Below are 22,606 nucleotides of genomic sequence, written 5' to 3' on the forward strand. Positions count from 1 at the left end.
GTGAGACAAATAATGACCTGTAGCAACTTAGCTTTAAGAACTGTATTAAAAGGGCACCCTCAGATGCCCGGGTGGCTCAGTGGTTAAGCGCCTGCCTTGGACCCAAGGCATGATCCTGGAGTCCAGGGATCGAGTCCCACATCATGCTTCCTGCATGGAGCTTGGTTCTCCTTTTGCCTGTGTCTCTGCCTTTCTCTCTGTGTCTCTCATGAGTAAATAAATAAAATCTAAGAAAAGAAAAAAAAAAAAGAACTGTATTAAACCAGCAACTTCATAAAATACATGGAGGACAATGACCTTGTTTTCTCTAATTAGTCAATACCCTCATTTATAGCTGCTCTTCTCAAATTTTCCTCTCACCAGCTTTATACTTGTTTTTTCCTGCTTCTGCTGTTCTCTTGGCTGAAGTGCTTCTCCCTGCCCTGTCTCAACCCTAACTTATCAATATAGCAGACAGTTATCTACCCAAGCCATTAAGCCTTAATTTAAATTTGCTTTGTCTCTTCACCACCGAGCATAAGTAGGCATCTTCCCTCTATGTTCAGACATACAAAATTCTTATTATATTGTTTTTTACTTATTTATCTGACTGCTTCTCTACCTGTAGTCCCTGAAAAACTCAACATGTATATTAGTTTATCTCACTTATCTCACTGGTCCTCCACATGTGATCCTCAGACCAGCCATCAACGTCATCTGAGAACTTATTAGAAATGCAGATGCCCAGGCCCAGCTCTAGACATACTGGATCATAAACTCTGGGATGGGGCTCAGAAATCTGAATATCAGAGGTCTTTTAGTCTAGCAGGTCTTCGGTGTTATCTCTGCTATGAATGTCATGTCTACTGCTTAATGTATCCAGTGTACAATGGCTTCCAGGTATATGAGAGATTATGATTATACAAAAAAAATCATAAGAATAAGTCAATTCTTTTTATCACATGAGAATTGAAAAATTACAATGGCATTGGAATCCATTGACATTAACTTCAGTTTTTGAGCATTTGTAGAATGTTACAATTTCTCTAGAGCTTAAGATTGATTTCTGGACTCAAACAGACAGTATACTGCATTTTCATGAATGAAGAATATACTTTCCCCTACCAAACTACTTCCCTCAGTGATTAAGCAAGCTCATTATTTTACTCTCTTTCCTCTTTATCTATTATAGAGCTGAACTGGATGCAGGAGAATGTCTTAATGTATTTGAAGGACCAGATATGTCTCTTAGGCATTTATTAACCATACAAAAAAAAAGGGGGTATGTTCTTTAACACTGCAGGATGATTCTGAAGAATAAATGAAATAATTATTTGAGGCATTTTGTAGTTAGCTTCCTTTGAGTCTTGAGGCTCTTAAGCTTATTGACTTTCCCAAAGTACTTCCCATCAGACCAATATGTACCTATCTCCCTCAGAGACCCACCATTGCTCACATTCTTTCAGCAAACATTTTTTAAATATTTATTTATTTATTTTATTTATTTATGATAGACATAGAGAGAGAGAGAGAGAGAGAGAGAGGCAGAGACACGGGAGGAGGGAGAAGCAGGCTCCATGCCGGGAGCCCGACGTGGGACTCGATCCCGGGACTCCAGGATCATGCCCTGGGCCAAGGCAGGCGCTAAACCACTGAGCCACCAAGGGATCCCCTCAGCAAACATTTTAAACATCAGCTATTTGTCAGCTATTATGCTATAGAAAGAGTACATGGTGAAGAGACTCAGTTCCCCAACACTGAGTAGGGACAAAAATCATGGAGACACAGGGGAACAGGAGTTATTCTATGACATCAGCTATAAATTAGTAAGCACACAGTACTACAGAAACATGGTGGTTGGAGTGGCCACTTGGAAAAGTCAAAGGCCTCACAAGGAGTTGACATTGGAGCCATAACTGAACGAGTGGGCCCAAATCTCAAGCACACAGGCATCCCAGGCAGAGATGCAACCTGATGGGAAAGCACAGGGTTGAGTGTGCAAGGCATGTCTGAGCGATGACTAGAAGATGAATGTGCCATGATAAGCACAGTGGGGAGGGAGGTCAGCAGGAAGTGAGAATGAAAGCATAGGCCTGCTCAAGAGTTGGCCACTTTGAACTTTACTGTCTACTCTTGTTTTTCCTAATCCTTTTAGTGTCATGTACACTATAAGAATCTCATAAAAATATGGATAATCTCTTCATTTAAAAAGTACAGCCATATGTTTTTCATATAATTTCATGCCCACATGGAACCTCAACAGGCTCATGGACCTCTGGGTGATAACTATTGTTCTAGCCCAGAGGTCAACGAACTAATACCCACAGGCTGGTTGCCTGTTTCGTAAAGGAAGTTTTACTGCCTCTCAGCCATGTCCATTTGTTTATAATTTATTACCATAGTGACAGAATTGAATAGTTTCAACAGAGACCACATAACACTCAAAGCCTAAAAATACTTAAGAAAGCGTTTGCTAATTCCTGCTCTAAACAATATTAAAAGTAAGTCAGAGATCTTAATGTTTCACCATTTGGAAGAAAGAGGGTGCACAGTGCTCTTACTTAAAAAATTAGTCTTTAACATTTGGATTCAAATTTAGGCTAGAGATGAAGTATAAAAAGACAGGTTTTGAAAGAGGAAGTAATTAGGAAAATCTGGAGAATGATAAACGCTACAGTAGTCTTCCTGCAGGAACACTGGAGTGGCACGAGGCACTGGTGCTTAATAGCAGTGGAAATGCTGAAAAGCAGAAATAAAGGAAATATTAAAGATAAACTATTTTTATTTTAACCAAGGCAAGCATTATCTATATTTAGCCAAGGATTTATATGTATAAAGCATATTTAGACTTAGAATAATAAATTTGAAAAGGTGCCTCTCTTTAAGCAGATGGAGAAAGAGTCCCAGAGTCTTAATTGAATTCATGTATCACACACCTAACCAAACCAATTAAATAAAAGGGTTCATATAATAAAAGACTCCTAACCTCAACTCCTGCTTACATACACAATAGTTTCTCTATCTGAAAGAATTTTAGCACTGGTCATTCTAGGATTATGAACCTTTAAATGTACATTTTATTTGTTATATTTAGGAATTTCTTTTTTTTTTCCTAGAGTATGCAGATTTACGACTTCACCTTACATATATCAGGTTTTTGGTTTATTATTTTTATTTTTTTATTTGTTTAAGCTGCGGTATCATTTTAATCACTTTGTTTTGCATTGCTGCTAATAGTTTCAATGTGTGTGTATCATCTATTTTAGTAAACTTGTTGTTCTTAGGGCTCCTATCTCACTTTGTCTCGTTTGGCATACTACTTGAGCATAGACATTCAATTAATACATGTTGGTTGGTGATTTGATGTCTTAAACGTGTAAGGGTGGCTTTTCTAATTTGATTCTGCATTGTGCTTCATTAATGTTGACCATTTAACATTTTGACTAATCCTAATCTTCCTTTTCTTCCTTTTGAATTCTAGGTGGTTGTGAATGCACTTATAGGTGCAATTCCATCCATCATGAATGTTCTCCTGGTGTGTCTTATATTCTGGCTAATATTTAGCATTATGGGAGTAAATTTGTTTGCTGGGAAGTTCTATGAGTGTGTTAATACTACAGATGGGTCACGTTTTCCAACAAATCTAGTTCAAAATCATTCCGACTGTTTTGCACTGATGAATGTTAGTCAGAATGTACGATGGAAGAATCTGAAGGTGAACTTTGATAACGTTGGACTTGGTTACCTGTCTCTGCTTCAAGTTGTAAGTGAGCCTTGTCATGATTGCTCATTATTTTAGTAGACACTAGATGAGGGATAGAAGGCATTCTTTAAATAATCTATTACCTAAAAATTAAAGATAATGTACTTTATGACTTTAAAAAGGAGACTGGGTCTTTCTTAGATTATTTGCCTATAAAATATGAGTTAAGAAGCATGTACTGTTGCATTTGAGAGTCATTAATTCATAATTGACTTCTGGTGTCATTTGGCTCCTCACCATTGCACCATCTGAATATTGATCCAAAAATAGTTTTTGGACTGCCAGTTTTACACTACATGGAAATGGGAAGAACTTCCCACTATCACAGAGGATCCTTAAGAAATGGAGGAAAAATGTTTCCTACCTTATTCATAAAATTCTCTCTGCCTCTGGAAAAATTAAGGTTCATGTACAATACTTACAGGAATTATAAAAACTTGGAAATAATTAACTAGAACTAAGATTTAGAATGTGACTGGGACTATGTCCTTTTTGTTCTTGATATAGCGTCTTTATATTATATTGATATTTTGAAGTACAGTAAAATTCAGTGATTTGATGTCACTTAATAGATGTAACAATAAATGAACTAAACTCATGTATGGCTATTTTAGAATATCAGCTTCACATCCAGATTTTATTGTTATATTTATAGGCAACATTTAAGGGATGGATGGATATTATGTATGCAGCTGTTGATTCTGTTAATGTAAGTATTGTTTTCCTATATATTTTTTTATTGAAGTTCGATTTGCCAACATATAACATATAGTATAAACACCCAGTGTAATTATTGATCAATATTACACTAAACTTACAATTTTAAGTTTGGTTCAGCCATTTTCAAACAGTAACCCCAAGGAAACTTTGGCATGTACACACAAAATGAACTCCCACCTAATAGTAGACTAGCAATTATGCCCGCAGCATTTGGAGACAGAGCTTGCTCAAATTCTATCTCTGTCATATCATATGAGCTCTGCAACTGACTTTGGACAAATTACTTTGCCTCTCTCAGCCTGTTCATTGAAAAAAAAATTCAATATCCACCTCATGGTATTGTTCTGAAGATCAAAAAAAAAAAAAGTGTAAGTAGAGCTGGCAATAATAAGCACTCAATAAATATGTTTATTGAGATAAAAATTGAGTAACAAATGTTATTCATGGATTTTAAAAATTTAATTCAGTTTCTATTGTTTTTATATTTAAAATGCTGTGGAAGGGTTTACGTGAAATGAATTCCATGCTGAGAAGGTTAAATCCACTGAAGACATTTCTGTCATCAAATGAAGAAAAATAATCAACAGAATTTCTATAAATATGGTTATCACTTCTATCACAGTTTTTTTGTTCTGGAAATAAAAAACATACATTAGGTCATTTACCTCCAGTCTGAGAACAAGTAGTACATATGGTTAAGTCCTTTTTTAATCATTTGAAGATTATATTCATGTACAAAGTAGCATGTAATAAATATTTACTTAATGTTGAATAAATGTTTAAGAATATTTATGCTGATCCTTAACATGCTGTGACTTCTGAGAAGCCAAGTTCACCTAGGAGATAGCACTGTTTGGATTAACTTGTTGTCCCATGTGAAAAAGAAAATGATTAATGTTATTGTCAACATACTGCTAATCTTTGTTAATTTTATAGGTAGACAAGCAGCCCATATATGAATACAATCTCTACATGTATATTTATTTTGTCATCTTTATCATCTTTGGGTCATTCTTCACTTTGAACTTATTCATTGGTGTCATCATAGATAATTTCAACCAACAGAAAAAGAAGATAAGTATCTTACGTCTTTTTTTACTGCACTGAAAAATATGAACAATTATTTTTCTAAAAACATAATGTGAAATTTAATCTTATATCAGTTAGTAATTAGCTTCACTAGAACTTCATTTATTTTTCAAATAATTGGCCAGAATACAGTACAGATATGCCTAATCTCATTCATCTCTGCATAGAAAATAATTGTCTCCTAAGTCATGACTATTTTTAAGTAATATAACAGTATTCAGTTTTTTCAGTGTTCCCTATAAAGGACTAATAATTATTAATGAAGAAAAAATGATGCACTATTTATTCAAAACACATTTCATTCATTCTCTGAGCCACTATTCTGTATGGTTATGTATTGGGCTGGCCCTTGATGGACAACACAGGATGCGGTTCCTGAGCTCAAGGACCTATATTATAGCAGAAGAAAGGATACATGTAATGGAAATTAAGATTTGTTAAATGGTGCAAGTGAGATACTCTCCTGAGATTTCTGTTTCGTTACCCTTCACATCAACTGAATTAATTTCTTAGAGCTCCTGTAACCAAGTACGCAAACTGATGGCTTCACACAACAGACATTTATTCTTTCTCAGTTATGGAGGCTTTAAGTCCAAAATCAAAGTAGTGGCAGGGCCATGCTCTCTTTAGAGTCTCTAGGGGAGAATCCTTCCTTGCATCTTCTAGCTTCTTGTAGTTCAAGTGTTACTTGGCTCACCACAGCATATCTTCAGTCTCTGCCTCTATGGTCGCATGGTGTTCTCCTCTGTCTCTTTCCTTTTCCTTATAAGGACACTGGTCATATTGGATTAAGGGTCCACCCTACTCTAGTATGACCTCACCTTAATTTAATTACATCTACAATGACAATTATTATAGACTTTGTCTTATAAATGTGGGTAGCCACAGAGAGGTTCAGTGATTTACCCAAGATCCTGCATGTAATAAGTGATAATTTTAAAAATCAGTAGTTGACCCCATATACCTCATTTATTTTTTAAGTCCTCTACTATTGCTGTCTCCCCAAATACTATAATATGGAATAGTGATAAGGGTAATAAGAAAAATTAATAAAAAACAATGACAACCAAAAATAAGTGGACAGAGGAAAAAATAGATGTGAATAGAAAAAACAGCTATAGAAAGTTGTATGATTTATGTGACAATTGGTAGGCCTTGGAAGATGAACAAGAAGGTATGTAGCAACTGAGAGAAAAATAAATAATCCATAGGGAAGGATAGAAAAATGTGTGAGCACATGCATAGGGCTGACAGAAGAGACAACAATCCTGGAGGAATAGCCTTCCATCCAGTTTGAAAGGAATTTGGACTTGGAGTTTTGGGATTTTGTTTTAAGTTTTTATTTAAATTGAAATTAATTAACATACAGTGTAATATCAGTAGGAGGGTACAATATAGTGATTCAACATGTCCATCCAACACCCACTGCATATCACAAGTCCTGCCTTAATCCTTATGCCCTTTTTAACAGTCCTCCCACCTACTTCCCCTCTGGTAATGATGGAGTTTTAAGAAAAGAAATAGTAAAAGACAAGGTCTTGCTTGAAAGCAGAACTAAAAAACCATATTAGATATTTGTCAGTAGGAGCTGATGTGTCATTGAGTTTTTTAAGCAAGGAAGCACATACAATCAGGACATTGGCATTAGGATTTGATGATGTGGAAAAAAAAAAAGATTTGATGATGTGTCTGATTCTGTGTAAAGTACTCCACACGTCATCTTAATTAGGTTTTACGACAAATCTAAAAGACGTTGTAACCTCACTTCCCCTCAGAGAGGTTGTGTTACTTGCATGTGCCCTGACAGCTAGGAAGTAGCTTCATCACAGATCCAACTGGAGGTCTGTCTTCCAGAGACTATGGAAACTGAGTTCTGATTTAAAAAATGAATCCAGTAATGATACATGGAATGATTGGAGAGACCAAAGACTAGGTCAGACCCTGCATTATTGCCACCTCAACCACATTTAAGTCTTCAAATTAGTCATTTGCAGCAATAGAGAATATGGGATATGTTCAATGAAAAGACGGTAGGGAGTAGAGTCTACAGTATTATCTGTGATTTGCAAGATAATAAAGCATCTAAGAAGTCTCAATTTTCCTGTCATAGTTGACTGAGTTACCATGGCTGTAGCACCACTCACATGAAAAGATATGTTTCAACGATAGGAGTAGAATTCAGAGAGTGATTTTAAACATTGGCTTAGCCTCTCAGAAAAGATGGATGTGCATACAATGAAATATCATTGGACATGATTGATATTCACAAATGGAAGAAAATTTAGTAAATGTTAAATGTTATTTATGCTTACATTTTCAAATACAGGGTTTTTTTTCAAAGTTGTTTTAAAATTCCATCTTTCATTCTTACATTTAGTATCTGAGAGTTACACTTAGCTAACATTATCGTACATTCATGTCTTTAGACAGAGAATCTTTAAAAATTGATAATTAATCTTGAAAATAATTTTACAAAGTATACTCTAATTTTCAATTTAATTGTACTTTTCAACTTTAGTCATTATATATGTGTATATATGATATGCAAGCATATACATATGATTCCCCACTATTCCCTGCATAGAATAAATTGGACATGTATCTAGATAAAGCCATGTGACCATGGACAGGACAGCCACAGCCCTAATTGCTTTAACCTCTTTGCTTTTAAATATTATTGAGATATTTAAAACATAGGATGGAGAAACATAGGATGGGTTGACACCATTACCATTACTCTCAGGCAAAAGTTACTAATCTAGAAGCACTGACAACTACCACCATCCCCTACCTTCCTTCCAGTATTTCATTTCCAATTTAAGTGAACCTTTGATTTACTGGCCTTTTCTGAATGGCTGCAGGTTTCTTTCTACCCTACTAAGAGGCAGGACCAACACTTTAGTTAACCTAGTGCGTAAGAGCCCTTATGCTAGACACTTTATATATATGAATTCATCTAATCCATAGCACAGGCTAATTAAAGTGGCATCTTTATACAAAAGTGTATACACTGGCCTAGTAAGGATAAATAGCTTATTTCAAATCAAGTAACAGGACCATGGGCAGCCAGGGTCCAAAGGTCTGTTTGACTTCAAATTCCATGTTCTTTTCATAGTGCATTCTGCCTCTTAAGGTTTTTTAACTTCAGTACTTTGGTCTTAGCTCAAGGCTCTATCAAACTACCCATACCTCTTCTACTAACCAATCCCACTTTACTAGTTTTTTCCAAATACCCATAACTTTTACAAGTAATGTTTTCATTTAATATGTTCATGTTATTTAGGGTTTAATTCATCAGAAAACATATTTTGGAAAATTTGAACACAAATTATAATAGGTTCATGTTATAAAAGGGAAAAGTATGTAGTATATTTACACAAAGACCTAGTATTGACCTGGGTACATTCTAAGTAAAGCAACCCCTTTCAGTAACTATAATCTTATCAAGAAGCTTAATAACAATGACAGTAACAGCAATTAACAATTATTGAGGGCATGTGTATCTAGCATTATGCTGAGTGTTTTGAATGTATTACCTCAATTGATCCTCCCAACTCTTCTAGGCGTAGCTACTCTAGTAATGATGACATGATTTATCCTTAAAGAGATTAAGAAAGTTGCCCAAGGACAACAGAGATAGGATCTGAACAAACCAGAAGTCTTAAGTACTATGTAATACACCCTTGACATACATAGTGTGTAACATTGAAAAAGACCACCCTGATTTACAGAGTGTCTTCCATCTAGCTTTTAAAGGAATACATTTTGCACAAGGTCTCCAAAGCTACAGTAAAACCAAACCAAACAATAGAAGCTCCTCTTTTGGAGCATCTTATAATCTCCTCCTAGTTTCACCCCACTTTTTGTTACTTTGGCAACCAGGGTATCATTAAGAGAAGTTAAAATTTACTACTTTGATGTTTACTTCTAATTTCATGGTTCTCTTCCCTGTGTTTTCCTAGCTTCTTCTGGTAGGTTCTTGACATGCTGTGGTAATCAGCCCTTGCCAATGAGTAGTTTTTTTAACATTGGCCTGAAGGTTGTCCCTGCCTAGCATCAATATGTAAGATAAATGTCAAATACTGTATATCAACTAGAATAAAGGTAAATTATGACACGTTGAGAAAGAAAGGGGAATCTGGTTACCATTAGGTATTTTAAATTAAAAAATTAAAAAGCAATGTAATAGGAAGCTGAGTATTCCTAATCCAGGGAAACTAAAGGGAAACCATACCAGATCATCCTTAACTCCAGAACCCTACAAGTTAGGTAAGGATTTGAGAACTATAAATTCCCGCAAAATAAATTCCTAATTACATGGGTGATACTAATTTATCCTACAACTAAAAAGTCAACATTACAGATCAATGTAGAAAATCTGTGAATATATAAAAATTACAGATAATTTTAAGAAAATTAGTTTACCCTAAAAGAACAGATAAATCTTCTAGGCACCCTTTATGAGATTTAGACTCTTACAGTATTGAAAAGATCAAAAAACTTCATTTAGATATTCATTATTTTTAGTATTGAGACTTAAAGGTTGTCTACTCAATTAAGAAATCCTTCAGGTCAAGGTTCCTAGATCATTGGTAATTTCCTCAATATCTAGAATGCTATTATGTATAATGTTGACACCCATAGATTTATGTTGATATTTCCTTGTTGGAATAAAAAAAGTAGCTAAGAGTTTCATGAAATACACACACACACAGATATATGTGTTACATGTTCATTGTACAGTACCCCTTATCTACAGGGGATGTTCCAAAAGCCCCAGTGGATGCCTGAAACCACAGATAGTACCAAACTTTAAAAAAAAAAAAAAAAAAAAAACACAAGTTTTTGCTCCTGCATACACCCCTACAGTAAAGTTTAATTTATAAATTAGGAATAGTGGAACAGTAAGAGATTAACAACAGTAACTAGTAATAAAATAGAATAGTATACTGTAATACAAATTACATGAATATAATCTCTCTCAAAATATGTTACTGTACTGTACTCACCCTTCTTGTGATGATGTGAGATGATAAAATGCCTACATGATGAGATGAAGTGAGGCGAATAATGTAGGCCTTCTGGTGTCACTTAGGCTACTCTTGACCTTCTGACAGCATACCAGAAAGGAGCATTACCTCTTCCAGACCACAGTTGACCATGGGTAACAGAAACCATGGAAAGGGATACTATGGATAAGAGGGGACTACTGTTTTATTCCTTTTCTGTGCTAAAGGAATATGGCATTTGTAAATGAATACAAATGAATGTAAAACTATTTTTGCTATTGTTTATGCCCCTGTTTTTCATTAGAGTCCCAAATATTAGCCAAATCATAAAAAAAAATCTTCAGTATTCTTATTTCTTATAAGCTTTCCTAATATATTTGTTATCTAGCAATAAAATGCCTTATGAGACAAGTAGCAGATAAAATGAAGTCTTAGCACATAGTTTAAAATAACACTGGTTACCTCACCAAAAGAAAAATGAGCCAATAGTTATCATGTAATATGTATATATAAAATATATATGTATCTTATATATTATATATATACATATTATATATACATATTACATTACGGAAAGTGACAGGCCTATATCTAAGTAATTATTTAAGACATTTATTTTATAGATATGCGGCACATAATAAAATGCATCTTATTTCTATATAAAACATTTTTAACCTGTCTTAGTCATCTGAAAAAAGATCTAGACAGTGATTCTGGTTTTTTTTCTCTTTATTGGAGTTCAATTTGCCAATATATAGCATAACACCCAGTGCTCATACTGTCACAAGTGCCCCCCTCGGTACCCATCACCCAGTCACCCCAACCCCCTGCCCACCTCCCTTTCCACTACCCCTTGTTCGTTTCTCAGAGTAGGAGTCTCTCATGTTCTGTCTCCCTCTCTGGTATTTCCCACTCATTTTCTCTCCTTTCCCCTTTAATCCTTTTCACTATTTTTTTATATTCTGGTTTTAACTAGGTTTATTTTTTATTTCTTTACCTTGGAGGTCAAGATATCTTTATGACAGAAGAACAGAAGAAATATTATAATGCAATGAAAAAGCTTGGATCTAAGAAACCACAAAAGCCAATACCTCGGCCAGGGGTAAAACAAACAAAAAACAACAAAACAAAACCAGTTAATCCTTAAACAACACAGGGGTTAGGGGTACCAACCATCCACACAGTTGAAAATCTGCATATCAACTTTTGACTCCCTAAAATCTTAACTACTAATAAAGTACTATTGACCAGAAATCTTACCAATAAACTGAAGTTGATAAACACATAGTTTTTATGTTGTATGTATTATATAGCATATTCTTACATAAGGTAAGCTAGAGAAAAGAAAATGTTATTAAGGAATCATAAAAAAGAAATACATTTATAGTACTATATTGTATTTATCTAAAGAAAATGTCCACATATTAGTGGACCCATGCAGTTCAAACTTGTGTTGTTAAAGGGTTAATGGTATATGTGTACATCTTTAATGTATAAATGTTCAAATTATTTTTAATTCATCTAGTTCTTAAACTTTTTTCTATAAAAATAAAAAGTAATTATATATGGTTTTACTTTTATATTAATTACACAGCTTACTATAAGTACAATGGCCTGTAGAGGATACAAATAAAATTTACTCTTAATGGAAATTTATTTATCTAAATGACTATTTTATGATGTAGTTATTGCTATTAGAAGGATGAAACTAACATGAAGATTTTTGAAATTGTGACAAAAAGCAAGAGAAGCAGTTGGACTGATCATAAATCTAAACTTTTTCCTACTATGAGGTCAAAGACCAGACTGGACTCAGATGGAAATAGTGAGTCTTAGCAGTCAAAGAATAGTTTATATTCCTCTAACAACTGGAGGAGAGGAATGTTTAAATGCATTATATGCATTTCAATTTATATTCAACATAACACACCTTGCCAAAGAGTTATCAATGAAGACAAAGCCAATTAGTACTCAGCTGGTTACATGAGGATCACTCAGCACTTTCTTTTTTTAAATTTTTTTTAAGATTTTACTTATTTATTCATGAGAGACACACAGAGAGAGAGAGAGACAGAGACATAGGCAGAGGGAGAAGCAGGCTCCACGCAGGGAACCCAACATGGGACTCGATCCCGGGTCTCCAGGATCAGGTCCTGAGCCAAAGGCGGTGCTAAACCGCTGAGCCACCCGGACTGCCCACTCAGCACTTTTTAAATGGACACGTTGCCAGATCTCAGCCAGACCTACTAAATCACAATCTATGGAATTGAAGGCCTGGTATTTAATTTTTTGCTTGCTCTACTTGATCTTGGTAGAACTCCTTAAAACTTTTCTGTGCAACTATTAAAAAGACTTTGAAAAAGCCTGTGTTTCCTGGAAAGCATAATACTAGCAGTGAGATTAAGAAAGGTGATATGGAAATACATATTCTGTACATGAAAGAGATAGGACAATATAGGTCTCTGATACCAAAGCAGTTATATCAGTGCAAGACAATGTAACACGTTAGTTAAAATAATATGACAAAGTAGAAATTTAGAGACATGTTATTTTATTAACTTGAAATATTCCAGGTAGTAGAGTTGAGGTTTTCTTAGTAAAAAATTACCTGTGACTATGGCTATTGATATATAACATACTGGGCTAGATGAGTTTAAAAGCAAATGTTGGTATACACAACCAACTAAAATCTGGCTGGTCTGGTATATACTGAAAGTCAACAACAACAGCAAAAGTTTTAATTTGCTCTGAGTTAGATTTAATTCAATAATATTCTAGAAATCAAGAACCTATGACAAGGATAATTTATGCAAGTTTTGAAGTAATACCTTTTTAAAATATTTTTTATTAATGTAATGGTTAATGGATACTTGCAAAATGTACTCTACATTCCATATAATTCTCATTTCTTTACAGAACAAATTCCAAGGATGTATATTTGACCTAGTAACAAATCAAGTTTTTGATATAACCATCATGGTACTTATCTGCCTCAACATGGTAACCATGATGGTAGAAAAAGAGGGACAAAGTAAATACATGACTGATGTTTTATATTGGATAAATGTGGTTTTTATTATCCTTTTCACTGGAGAATGTGTGCTGAAATTGATCTCCCTCAGACACTACTACTTCACTGTAGGATGGAACATTTTTGACTTTGTGGTTGTGATTCTCTCCATTGTAGGTAAGACCATTTTGAATCAAACTAAACTTCACATAGGCTCAGAGAAGCTTCTGAATTCTTGAATGTAAATTTACTTTTGAGTACATTAGTAAAATGAATGAATGAAAGAATCTTAAAAACAATACTAAATAAAACAGACCTCTGTGTCAGAATTCCTGGGTTCAAGCTACACGTCTCAAAGCTACAACTTTTCTATTTGTTAGAAGCATGTAATACTCCTGGATATTTGATCTCCAAGATTACTCTTCACAGAAGTAGCAACTGTGTCTGTATGTAGGTATGTAGATAGATAGACCTGAATGTAAGTAAGTAGGTAGAAAATCCCGTATGTAGGTAGGAAGACCAGTGCAGAATCTGAAATCACCTCTAGTTCTAGCACATCATGAGAAATGTCCCTTGATAGCCAGAATATCCCTGACCTTTTGTGAAAATTCTTTCTGAATTCAAAGCGAAGGTAAGATCTCAAGAAATGCCATTTTAATTATGGCTTCATACTTGGCAAGTCTATCAAATAGAATCATTTCTCAACCAACCCGTCTTGACCGTGAATCATAGTATGATTCTATGCTTCTTCTCCTTTCATTACCATAGCTGTTTCTCTGTCTTCTTGTTTTCTCAGTATCTGCACATTCCTTGCCCAGTATTTTACAGTTGCATTTATTTTTAGAATTACAAATTTTAGAGATTATGGAGATTGTTTAATACAAATTCAACTTACGGATGATGAAACAGGTGGGCCTAGAAAAGTTAAAGGTCATATAACCTAAAACTTCAATATTAAGTACCATAAAATTTAGAAGAGGCATTCAAAATCAACTTTTGAAAAAAGAGTACTAAGAAAGTATTGAGATATCAGAAAACAAATTAAATATGAATCTGTGATAACAAGCAAAATAGTAGAAGCATTCCCATTAAATTAGGAAGAAAAAAGAGCATTCCTCTACCACCTCTATTTTTATGTTGGCTGATGCAATTAGATTAGAAAACAGAGGGATACATGAGCAAATGATCTTCATCTTCAGATCATATTATGGCATTTTTTACAAATGAAAGAGAATCAACCAAAAAAAAAAAATGAATTCAATTAGAGTTCGGAAGGTCCAAACTTTAAATCACATGTATTGATAGTCACAATTTTTTTTTATATGTGGACAAAAAAAATTAGAAAGTGGACCTAAAGAAAAATCTCATTTACATTTGCAATAAAAATAAAGTAAAATATATGGTAACAACTTTAATAAAAAATGTATAAGACTTTTATGAGGAAAGCTAACAGATACAAAAGAAGTCTTAAATAATTGAAAGACTTCTTATACTTGGATAAGAAGGCTATCACTATAAATGTGACCCTTTTTCAAATAAATCAATTTATAAATACAGTATTATTTATCCCAACAAGAATATCAATAAGTCTTTTTGCCTGGTGGAAATAATAAATTGGCAATACAAGTCTGAATGATTCTAAAATTTATATGGAAGAAAAATAAAAGTAATTTGCTCAGTAAACAGATCACATGCATCAAAAATTAAAGTGTAAAAAAATAAATTCAAGAAGAAATAGATTTATAACAATGAACCTATTTATGACACAAATTTGAGCTATGAAGGAAAACTAATAGACTATATAAAATAAAAATATTCTATGGAGAAAAAGCCACCACCTTCTCCCCAAATCAAAAAGGTTGAAAGATGAAACACAGGGAAAAATTGTATGTAACATGACCAGCAATGGATTGGCATTTTCAATAGAAAAATAGCCCTCCTAAATCAATAAGAAAATAGTAAATCTCAATAGAAAAATGGGCAAAGTACTTACCATGGCCAGAAAGAAAAAGTAAAAAATTACCAAGCAGCACACAAAAAAATGTCCAACTAACAAGAAAAAATGTGGATTTTTTCCCCTAAAATAAATGCAAATAAGTTATAATGAGATGCTTTGAAACATCAAAAGATTTTCTGGTAAAAATGATAACGAAAATACTGGTTGAGCATGTAGAGGATGAGCACTTTCATACATCACTATGGTGAGTTGTACAGACTTTCTGGAGATAGGTTTGACAATATATTAGAAAAATTTAAATATACTGTTTGATATTTTATTGATATATTGTCAAATCATGTTCATGTAACTAGAAAAAACCTACTTGTATATTCATCTCAGCCAAAAATATTGAAAACAACATAAAATTCTTAAATATTTAGTTATTTGACTAGAACACTATGAAACTAGAAGAAATTGCTTTGTTGCCATTTGAATGGAAATATTTCCATGACATGATGAAGTGACTCATTATTAAAAGTACCAATGTAGCATAATTACATTCAGTGACAAAGTGTGTGTGTCCTTGCATAGAAAAATATCTAAAGCGATACTCAAGAAAATAGTAATAACTATTGTAATTGGTGATATTTCAGGTGATTTATAATTTCCTTTTATGCATTTTACTGTATTGCTTAGATTTTCTACATGAGTAGGTATCACCACTATAATCAAAAATTATTATGGAGGAAAAAAAAACAATGTCCACAAATTTAGTAAAGGGAGAGAAAATGTCACAATAGTAATTTCAATCATTTTCCTTTGCTCAATCGTTTGGTATGAAATTGTTTTCAATATAAAATGATAGTCCTGAAATCATAAGAGATAAGATGCCAGATAAAATTACTTAAAAGTCATGATTTTTAATTTTTAATTTTAATTGTTAAATTTCCATCCCCTTCTTCCTCACCAGGCATGTTTCTGGCTGAGCTGATAGAAAAATACTTTGTGTCCCCCACCCTGTTCCGAGTGATCCGGCTCGCCAGGATCGGTCGAATCTTGCGTCTGATCAAAGGGGCGAAGGGGATCCGCACACTGCTCTTTGCTCTGATGATGTCCCTCCCTGCCTTGTTTAACATCGGCCTCCTGCTCTTCCTGGTCATGTTCATCTATGCCATCTTTGGAATGTCCAACTTTGCCTATGTTAAAAAGGAAGCTGGAATTAACGACATGTTCAACTTTGAGACCTTTGGCAACAGCATGATCTGCTTGTTCCAAATTACCACCTCGGCTGGCTGGGACGGATTGCTAGCACCTATTCTCAACAGTGCACCACCTGACTGTGACCCCAAAAAAGTTCACCCTGGAAGTTCAGTCGAAGGGGACTGCGGGAACCCCTCTGTCGGGATATTCTATTTTGTCAGTTACATCATCATCTCCTTTCTGGTTGTGGTGAACATGTACATCGCTGTCATCCTGGAGAACTTCAGTGTTGCTACTGAGGAAAGTACCGAGCCCCTGAGCGAGGATGACTTTGAGATGTTCTATGAGGTTTGGGAGAAGTTTGATCCTGATGCCACCCAGTTTATAGAATATAGCAAACTCTCTGATTTTGCAGCTGCCCTGGATCCTCCTCTTCTCATAGCAAAACCAAACAAAGTCCAGCTCATTGCCATGGACCTGCCCATGGTCAGTGGGGACCGGATCCATTGTCTTGATATCTTATTTGCTTTTACAAAGCGTGTTTTGGGTGAAAGTGGAGAAATGGACTCTCTGCGTTCACAGATGGAAGAAAGGTTCATGTCAGCAAATCCTTCTAAAGTGTCCTATGAACCCATAACAACTACACTAAAACGAAAACAAGAGGATGTGTCTGCTACTGTCATTCAGCGTGCTTACAGACGTTACCGCTTACGGCAAAATGTCAAAAATATATCGAGTATATACATAAAAGATGGAGACCGAGATGATGATTTGCCCAATAAAGAGGATATGGTTTTTGATAACATAGAGAACTCAAGTCCAGAAAAAACTGAGGCAACCCCATCCACTGTGTCTCCACCTTCATATGACAGTGTAACAAAGCCAGACAAAGAGAAATATGAAAAAGACAAAACAGAAAAGGAAGACAAAGGGAAAGATGGCAAGGAAAGCAAAAAATAGTTTCGTTTTTGATATATTGTTTACAGCCTCTGAAGGTGATACATTTGTGTTAATAAGACTCTTTTAAGGAAGTCTATGCCAAAACTTTTTTTTTGAAATATTCTTAAAGTCAGTGCGATGACTAGCTCTCATTCCTGAAAATAGATGGGCAGCATTGGCAGATGGCTATGTTTGCATTAGTAAATGATTCTGTAAGAATAGTACGAGTACTCTGTAGGGATTCTTGATTACAGCAAACAAAGCTGATTTGATTTTATTTGCTTTTAATACATCAGAAGACCATGTGGAAAATGCTCATATCCACTCCGTCATCTCTTCACGTGACTGTAAACATTCATGTTTCCTGTGCAAATACACACACACACGTCTATCATTTGGATGTCTATAAAAGTATTTTACGTTAGCTTTGCAATGAAATGCCCTGATAGAAGGAACGGTCATTAGTAATGAAGGTTTAGTTAACACTTCTTGTTATTAGGGAGCAAGACTCTTCTCTGTGTACAGAAGTCGTTCTATATTTTGAGGTGCTTACATTTATTCTCTACTGCATTGGAACCAATTTTTATGTGCCTATACAATGACATGGGATTGAAAACATATGTAGGCTTTTCATTTCAAAAAATATTTGTTATTCATGTTGCTTCATAGACCACCCAGGATAAGGCTTACCTGTAGAGTATTGTGCTTCATAGCCTGCCTTTTAAAATACCCTCTTGTTCATACAGTAACCATACAAAGTGAAAAATTATTTTACGTACATATTACATTCCTCAAAAGAAGAAAAAACCAAGGATGCTTAAGAAAAGAAGGAACAGAAGAAAGCTTTATTCATTTTTATCTTCACAATCTTAACACTGCACTGTGCTGCCTTAAAACATTAGTAATGACCCAACTCTTCATCTGTTTGGTCACAAATTTCTGCTTTCTCATGCACTATTGTCTGGTCATTCTTTAGCAGAAAGTAAAGTTGATATTTTCCTTTAATGAAGTGCTTTCTGATGTGCAGATATCTGTTTGATACTGTGGTACATGTTTGAGCAGATAGTGACTTGGGCAAAGTGTTTACTGCATCGCCTACGTACCATCCTAAATGTGTATGGCAAACTTTCAAGTCATGATACACGGCAGCCTTTCAACACAGACTTGTTTTGGTTTGAGTGAACATCAGTGGGGATTCTTGCCACCCTGCTCTCTTCCCACTAACATACTTGTCCTAATTTGTGCTATTAATTCTTTTCAATCTTTCTCTTTCGTCTTTAAATTGACGACAATATCACTTTCTCCTTAAAAGTCTATGACTATGAGGTACATTTTATATCAATCAATAAAGTACCATGAGCTTGTAGCTTACCAAGCAAATATTCAATTTTGCTTTAGCTGCTGTCCTCCTACCAAGGATTATAAATCTAGTTTTAGAAAGTCCTCGTTGATAGTGGCTCTGAAAAGAAATGGCCATGATGCATTTTTTTTCATGAGTTTATTTCAAGACTATGAGATCTTTCTTCTATCAAGTTACTTATGCATAGGCAAAAATCGAGTTACATAAGTAGGAAGTAATTTTATTTAGAAGATTTTGTAGGAGTTTTCAAATCAAGTATATATATCATTCATTTGCTTTTCTAAATTAAAAAAGAACATAAATTATATTTCTATAATAAATACAACCTATTTTTTGTTGTTCTGGTTAGTTAAAAATAAAGGAGGTTTTAAAATACCTACAGAAATGAAGGATATGGATAGACAAAGAAACACAGTTATGAGATAGAAACAGAGACATTTCCACAGAACTTCGTATCTCTAACGTTTTTAAATTGTGATGTATTTTACAACATCCATGAACATCTAACAACTTCTAGACATTTGTCCTAAGTTACATATGAAATTAAACCTAGGGCCAAAGATTCTTTGCACCTACATTTAATCATTCATCTTAGGTTATTTGAGCCTCTTTTTTATTTAATATGAAAGATACCATGCAGTGTTTTCCTAGACTATGTAGAGCATTGCATTGCATACCTGCTAAGCCTGTTGAAAATAGGTTTTGAAATTAGGGAACCATACAAAATATATTACATTTGTAAAATTTTTTAATACAGTAAATTGAGAAATTAATATCACCTTAGATTTAAATTCAGTCTCTCCTCATATTTTAAACCCATATAAATATAACTGCATTTTGCATATTTATATATTATGAAAAGATGTGTGGTGGACAGATTTATGTGTAATTTACTGTTCATGTTTTTACATTGCCTTATTTTTATGTGAAATAAAAATTACTGACAACTGGTTCCTCAACAGTTTCTTCTTAGCATTTCAAAAAAAAAAGTTACAGATTTGCTCTTTTCTCCTATTTCATGCTGAACAATACTTTTTTTAATATGACATAGTTAGGTTTTGTATAAATATGTTTTCCCAGGAATGTCTAGTTGTGACTTTTTATCAATTAAAAACAATATATGGAATTGAGAGCTTATTTAGTACTGTGTAAGCTTGAAGTAAAATTTGACTTTGCTTTTCGTGTAGGTTACTATTTGGTACTGATAATGAGATACCTCCAGAAGGCACTGTCATGCTAATATTTAAATTACATAATCACTGAATTCATTTCACTTAATGATGTGGAAAGGCAATTACACTGTAAAGTTTAAGTTAGTATAAAATGTAAGCAAACACAAACGGAAGCAAAAATTTGAACACAAATGCATACATACAATTTGGAGAATAGTGGGAGACTCTCATTTTGCTTTTTTGACTGTTACATAGTTTGCAAAAGATATAAGTGATATGTGGGCTGTTTCTAAATGCTGATTGTTGAAAACCTCAACCCAAAATGTTCAGCATGATTTTATAGATTTTTCATAGCTTTATTAAAAAGATTTAAGATAAAATGCACATGTAAATAAAGCAGTTTTAAATAGCAGTTTTGGAGAAATGTTACTGGAAGTAATGAAAGGAGGGCCAGCTAAATTAGAATGGCCAAGTAATTGGCCTGGATTTAGGACCTGTGTATAGAGACTACACATTTTTTTTAAGTATCTGTGGTTATGATGTAATATTCTTGAGGAAAATAATCAAGAATTGCTTCATAAAAATAAATGAATAGCCATGAATATAATAATGCTGTTTACATAGAATTCTGTATAATTTTCATACATCTGTGAATGCTCAAAATGTTGGAGTTTGTCATAAATTATATTGTAGTTATACTTGAGACTTACACATTGTAATAGAATGTTAAAATAAAAATCATTACAAAACAAAGTCATGTTTGCATGTATTTTCTGTTTCTGTGAGAATCATCTTTAAGTTCCCTAAATAAGTTGAAGCTACTAGTAGCTTTTTTCTTAAAATGGAAAGATGGATAGTTTCAAATGTCCTCCATAAGAAGTCTTCCAGGATAAGAATATGGAGATAAAGGATTAAGAGTTCTAAAGCAATTCATTGAAATCCACAACAGAGTTTGTTCAGACGGAAAAAATTGAGACAAGAAGTGAAGATATGCAAACATTTAGCCGCACGCTGACCGAATGCATCTTTTTCATGTAATAGCATAATTGTGTCATTGAGAGACATGTGTCAAGGCTCAGGTTCCAGACCTAGAAACTGTGTTTGGATCCCAGTTAAGTCTGAGTTTCCTGAATACATCATTTAAACTATATGTGACTCAGCATTCTTATCTATAAAATGTGGATAATTGTACTACCTCACCATATATGGTCACAGAATAGAATGAGAAAATCCACATGAAGCAATCAGAACAATGTCTGACAATACAAAATCAATAATTTATATTAGTAGTAGTAATTTGGCAACCGATTTGCCACTAAACACATAAGAGCTCAGGCTACCTCTCTATCACATAGGAGCACAATGCATTCTTTGTGGATATTAAATGACAATATTTCCTCGATTTTATATAACTTTGTGTAAACAAGGTATCCAAAAGAGTCTTACACATTTCATTGGAATGTAGAGAACATTTAGTGATGTAACGTATATACAAAAATATTTCAAAATTGAGCTATTTTGAGATTTGTGATTTCAAACAACATGCTAAAATGAGGAAACGTGCATATTTACAAAGGTTTAGCTTATTGCAAGAAAAAATGTGGAGGAGGTAGTTCTCATATTTAGCTAAATAGTCAATCCAAACATCTATTTTGTTTTAGCTGTGAACATCCAGTCCTGCTTTTGATTTGTAAATAAGGTGCACTAAGAATAATTGCTGCAGTGCTCAGCCATTATTTCAACTTTGTATGCTATTATAACGGCATATCAAAAGATAAAAAATATTCCTAGGGACCTCTGTACTGGTAGTTGTGATAATCACTGCAAAATAGAATTATAGTCCCTGCACAGCACCATTGTGCATCTTAACATAACTGATTGGCAATCACATAAAGTTCCTACAACAAAAGAATTAACTTCTTACTTGCAATAGATAACACTATACCATAATCCAAGCAGAATGAGCTGCGGAGTACATGGTAATCTCTCTCAAGGGAGGAGAGAATTGCATACTGGCCAGACCTTTGCTGCAATAGCATTTGATGCACACAGGAAGAGAAACATGAATAATAGATAGCTCTAAACAAGCAGTAGAGCAAACATGCTACACTATACTGCCTATAATTCCAAGTAGTGTAATTAGATACAAACATTAACAATTGATCTAAGAAAAAAGCCAATTTTAAGAGATTTAGGAGGCACGTTTAATATTTTATTATGTGTTGTTGTAGCTTGAATCTCATTTAAAATATTTTTCAAAAACAATTGAAATGCAACAAAGGAATAGATAACGCAATGGACAAAAATATATAAAAAATATTTAGGTCTTATTAATTTTAAAAACCTAGTTGACCTGAACAAAAATTACTCTCGTTCCAGATATCATACTTGCTGGTATATCCTATTTTTGGTTTTATTTCATAGAA

The 22,606-nt window shown here is 34.0% G+C and overlaps 1 protein-coding gene and 1 long non-coding RNA gene across 5 annotated transcripts in view; one reads left to right on the forward strand and one right to left on the reverse strand.

Annotated features, from left to right (window-relative positions):
* SCN9A (sodium voltage-gated channel alpha subunit 9) overlaps window positions 1–20,933 on the forward strand; it is a 159,817-nt gene extending 138,884 nt beyond the window's left edge. For all 4 annotated transcript variants that reach the window (XM_072810932.1, XM_072810934.1, XM_072810933.1 and 1 more), the window contains 6 exons: window positions 3,461–3,742; window positions 4,398–4,451; window positions 5,399–5,536; window positions 11,558–11,662; window positions 13,477–13,747; window positions 16,480–20,933. In XM_072810932.1, the coding sequence (XP_072667033.1) occupies window positions 3,461–3,742; window positions 4,398–4,451; window positions 5,399–5,536; window positions 11,558–11,662; window positions 13,477–13,747; window positions 16,480–17,669 (2,040 nt within the window). In that variant the 3' untranslated portion in view covers window positions 17,670–20,933. The remainder of the gene's footprint in view (window positions 1–3,460; window positions 3,743–4,397; window positions 4,452–5,398; window positions 5,537–11,557; window positions 11,663–13,476; window positions 13,748–16,479) is intronic.
* LOC140624204 (uncharacterized) overlaps window positions 1–22,606 on the reverse strand; it is a 73,124-nt gene that overhangs the window by 10,693 nt on the left and 39,825 nt on the right. The window lies entirely within an intron of this gene.

This window comes from Canis lupus, chromosome 34, assembly GCF_048164855.1.
Source record: "Canis lupus baileyi chromosome 34, mCanLup2.hap1, whole genome shotgun sequence".
Lineage (NCBI taxonomy): Eukaryota > Metazoa > Chordata > Mammalia > Carnivora > Canidae > Canis > Canis lupus.